This window comes from Zingiber officinale, chromosome 5B, assembly GCF_018446385.1.
Source record: "Zingiber officinale cultivar Zhangliang chromosome 5B, Zo_v1.1, whole genome shotgun sequence".
Classification (NCBI taxonomy): Eukaryota; Viridiplantae; Streptophyta; class Magnoliopsida; order Zingiberales; family Zingiberaceae; genus Zingiber; species Zingiber officinale.
Window position 1 is genome coordinate 104,742,451 of NC_055995.1, and position 4,974 is coordinate 104,747,424.

The 4,974-nt window shown below is 43.5% G+C and overlaps 1 protein-coding gene across 1 annotated transcript; it reads left to right on the plus strand.

The window, feature by feature from the left end:
• Positions 1-381: 381 nt before the first annotated feature.
• On the plus strand, positions 382-4,045 carry LOC121985260 (alpha,alpha-trehalose-phosphate synthase [UDP-forming] 6-like). The gene is made up of 4 exons (XM_042538595.1): positions 382-612; positions 963-3,089; positions 3,164-3,437; positions 3,515-4,045. Exons 2-4 carry the CDS (start codon positions 1,084-1,086, stop codon positions 3,812-3,814), a joined length of 2,580 nt encoding a protein of 859 aa, XP_042394529.1. The 5' UTR covers positions 382-612; positions 963-1,083; the 3' UTR covers positions 3,815-4,045.
• The last annotated feature ends 929 nt before the right edge of the window (positions 4,046-4,974 follow it).

Sequence of the window (4,974 nt, forward strand, 5' to 3'; positions counted from 1 at the left end):
AAGGAGGTGCAGGCCTCCTTCCGTTGACGTGGTGCGCTTGGCGCGCTGCGTCGACCGGCAGCTATGGGTCGCAGGGCCTCTGCCAGCGCCCAATGAGAGTCCCGGGAGCGACACGTGTCCGTGGCAACGGATCGTGGAGTGGGTCCCAGCTGGGCCTATGTTTGTTCTTATCCTCTCGCTGGCGCGGATTTTTCCAAGTTGGAAAAGTTTCGGTGCGTGGGGTTTCATAGTTATCCCTATGCCGTCGACGGCCTATCTGGCTCGACCGGCTGCGGACGGCGGATCAGCTTCCCGCAGAGAGAACGGGGTGCGGAGATTACACAGGATAAGGTGCCGTGTCGGAGGGCCGAATGGTCATTTAAGAGATGCACTCAGCTCACCAGCTAGAGAATAGAGATAGCGAGATCAATTAAAACGAGAAATTAATGGAAGAGGAGATGTTTCGTATCCGCTCTATATCCGAGCGAAACTGAAGCAGCGACGGCAGATAGATCGATCGATCGATCGTCCGAGGAGGTTTTAATTAACGAGTCGAGTTCTTCCCTTCTCCACATCTCAATCGATCCAACGCCTTGGAGTTGCAGCTTGTATGTGTCGAGGATTTCAATCCGGGTAATGCCTTCTATCCTTAGCTCGATCGGAAGCCATAGGATAATGAGAGTTTGATTTCGTCCATTGAATCGCTTTTGTTTTTATTTGAACAAAAAAAGAGGGAGAATTTCTTTCTTTCTTTGTTTCTTTCACCATTGCCATCCGTCTAGTTCGATTCCTTGCTGAAATTCCCAAAATTTTATCCATTCCCTAACTTTTTTGCTTTGTTTTGATCCCTTACCTTCTTTTGTGTTCTTCGGTGTCGTTTGTTTGGGTTGTTTGGCGAGCTGTAAATCTTATGGAGAAATCAGTGAGGAAAGGATAACCTTCTTTGGTTCTCTTAGATCTCTATTTCCTTTATGATAAACTAGGGAAAGAGAGAAGAAAAACTTCATCTCCAAGCTTACTGTTACTTGAGGACTTAAGGATTATTGAGGGATTTTCTATTTTTGTTTCTAAAAAAGCAATCTTGGTGCGCCCTTTTTCGTGATAATGGTGTCCAAGTCTTACTCCAATCTGCTGGAGCTGGCTTCCGGCGAGTCGCCTTCCCTTGGACGGATCAGCCGCGGCATCCCGCGGGTGGTGACGGCTCCCGGCATAGTTCCGGACCTTGATGATTCCGACGATGACGCCTCTAATGCGTCGTCCGAGCGGTCGTCCCTTTCACCTAGGGACCGAACGATCATAGTTGCCAATCAGCTTCCTATCCGTGTCCAACGACATCCGGAGGGTCGCACTTGGACATTCTCTTTGGACCAAGACTCTCTTCTCCTCCAGCTCAAGGATAGCATAGGTGAGCATGCCGATATGGAACTTATATATGTAGGCTGCCTCCGTGAGGAAATTCCTGTAGCGGAGCAAGATGAGGTTTCCCAGACACTTCTAGAGTCCTTCCGATGTGTACCTGTGTTCCTTCCTGCAGACCTCCGCTCACGGTTTTACCATGGCTTCTGTAAGCAGCAGCTGTGGCCTCTCTTCCATTACATGCTACCTCTGTCCCCTGATCTTGGTGGCCGATTCGACCGGAACTTATGGCAAGCTTATGTATCAGTTAACAAGATCTTTGCCGACATGATCCTTGAGGTGATCAATCCAGATGATGACTTTGTCTGGGTTCATGATTACCACCTCATGGTCCTTCCCACTTTCCTCAGGAAGCGCTTCAATCGAGTCAAGCTTGGCTTTTTCTTGCACAGCCCCTTTCCCTCTTCTGAGATATACAAAACATTGCCAGTAAGAGAGGAGCTTCTTCGTGCGCTACTGAATTCTGACCTAATTGGTTTCCATACATTCGACTATGCCCGCCATTTTTTGTCCTGTTGCAGTAGAATGCTTGGTCTTAGTTATGAATCCAAGAGAGGGTACATCGGGCTAGAATACTATGGTCGCACTGTCAGCATAAAGATACTGCCTGTTGGAATCCATATGGGCCAGCTGGGTTTGGTTTTAAGCCGTTCAGAGACAGAGGCTAAGGTCGCAGAGCTCATTAAGCAGTTCTGTGATAGAGGTCGAGTAATGCTGCTTGGAGTTGATGACATGGATATATTCAAGGGAATCAGCTTAAAGCTTTTGGCTTTTGAGCAGCTCCTCATGCAACATCCAGAATGGCGAGGAAGGGTTGTTTTAGTCCAGATTGCAAATCCAGCCAGGGGACGAGGGAAGGATGTGAAAGAAGTACAGGCCGAGAGCTATGCAATGGTGAAGCGGATTAATGAAGCTTTTGGACTACCTGATTACAAGCCTGTAATACTAATTGATAAACCACTGCAGTTTTATGAAAGGATGGCCTACTATGTGGTGGCGGAGTGTTGTTTGGTGACTGCAGTTAGGGATGGAATGAATCTCATCCCTTATGAATACATTATAGCCCGGCATGGGAATGATAATTTGGATAGGGTTTTAGGTTTGAGCCCCTCCACCCCGAAGAAGAGCATGCTTGTTGTATCTGAATTCATTGGCTGTTCTCCTTCCCTTAGTGGGGCAATTAGGGTGAATCCATGGAACATTGATGCTGTGGCTGATGCAATGGACTCTGCACTTGAAATGGCTGAAGCAGAGAAACATTTAAGACATGAGAAGCACTATAAATATGTGAGCTCACATGATGTTGGTTATTGGGCGAAGAGTTTTTTGCAGGATTTGGAGAGAACTTGCAAAGAGCATGGTAGAAGGAGGTCTTGGGGAATAGGGTTTGGTTTGAAGTTCAGAGTTGTGGCTCTGGACCTCAATTTCAGAAAGCTCTCTATGGAGCATATTGTTTCTGCGTACAGGAGAACCAATACACGAGCCATCATTTTTGATTATGATGGCACTTTGATGCCACAGGCATCCATTGATAAGGGCCCAAGTGCTAAGTCTATTGAAATTTTGAACAGCTTGTGCCGTGATAAAAACAACTTGGTGTTTCTAGTGAGCGCAAGAAGCAGAAGCACCTTGAGTGATTGGTTTTCTCCTTGTGAGAATCTGGGAATTGCAGCTGAGCATGGATACTTCTTCAGGTAGTTCATAAAAACCCTTTGTTTACCTTCCTGCTCAATTTATTTGATTAAGTAAACTATCCGACTCTTCTCAGGCTGAAGAGAGATGCGGAATGGGAAACTTGTGTGGCAGTTGCAGATCGCAGCTGGAAGCAAATTGCTGAACCTGTGATGAAGCTATACACTGAAACAACAGATGGTTCAACTATCGATAACAAGGAAACTGCACTTGTTTGGTGTTACGAGGATGCTGATCCAGATTTCGGATCTTGCCAGGCTAAGGAACTTCTAGATCACCTTGAGAGTGTGCTCACGAATGAACCAGTCTCTGTGAAAAGTGGTTCAAACAACGTCGAAGTTAAACCACAGGTGATCAATATGTTGATTTTGGTCGGGCAAAACTAAAACCATAAGATGCTTACCGTTTAGTCCTTTCATTGCTGTAGGGTGTAAGCAAGGGCCTAGTGGCACAACGACTCCTCTCAACCATGAAAGAGAGAGATTTGTTGCCAGACTTCATCGTTTGCATAGGTGATGACCACTCCGATGAGGACATGTTTGAAGTGATCACAAGTGCTGTGTCTAGCTCCTCGCTCTCTCCTACAGCCGAAGTATTTGCATGCACAGTCGGCCGGAAACCAAGTAAAGCCAAGTATTACCTTGATGACACGGCTGAGATCGTTCGGCTGATGCAGGGACTGGCTTCCGTCTCAGAACAAATGCTAGGGGGTTCGGTTCAAGTGTAATGCTGCTCTTTTCCTCTAGTCAAAAATATAGCTAGTTGTTTTCTTTCTCCACGGGCCTTTTTTGTTGTAACCTTGTTAGCATAGTGTAACCATAGCCCCCTTGTTACTTCCTTGATTAGGCTGTGTATATTTAAGTTCTTTTCATGAGTGGCTGTTTGATTCAGATCACAATAGCATTTACATGTAGCTCACTTTTCCATTGCCAGATCTTGCTAACCACTTTCTACTTTAGTGTCTGTGTCTTCTCTGATTCTGCAAGCCTTCTAATACTTGTTGCCAACTTTTTAATTGTATTTTCAAGTTATGAAAGGGAGGAACTGAGTTTAGACTCTTTATTCACTGAAGTGTGAAGACATACAAAGTCAAGTATGTATGACTTGAACGATAATGTGTTTTTTTTTAAAAAAAAAGTAAAGTTGGTCTCGGATATTCAGTTTATGTCTATTAATTCTAGAGTCATCGGTCGGTAAAAGGTTTTTTGTGATTGGATTTTTAGATGTTCTGTCGTTGCACCTTGTTTCAGAGCAATGCAATGATATTTGTAAAGCACATGCTAGTTGCTACTTTACACAAAAGTTATTCAAAGTTGGTATGTTATAGACGAGTCATTCGTATATCAAAATTACTATGCTGTTTTAAAATGTGCGAAGACATTTTAATCTTTGAAAATGACTTTGTTAGGCACTTTAAAGTTCGAGTCTTTTTTAAGAAGCTTTTATTTCAATAATTGCTTAGTTAATAGGAAGGAAATGTACGCAGAGAGAAGTGGGGAAGGTGGAAAAAAAAGTTTAGAGGTTAATTTTTTTTTGGTATTCACTATCCAGGCTTTTATAGACCCGATTATTGCTACAGATAGCGGTCTTTTTTTTTTTTTTTTTGATTCGCTAGTAAATGCGAAAGTGCTGTTGAAGATAACATGGCAACCGACCTCTATAATTGATCCGTCGCTGTAGAGAGTAAGGTGCAGCTCCACTTGCGTACCAGAGCCATGGTCAGAGGTTAATTCACCTTTCATTAGTTATTAGAATTGATGGAAATTAAATTGATTTTTTTTTTGTCTTTTATGTTATTTTCTATTTTAATCTTTTAAAAAGGACGTTGTTTAGGCACTTAAAAGATTCTATATGAGTTTGGTTATTATTATTATTATTTTTTTTATT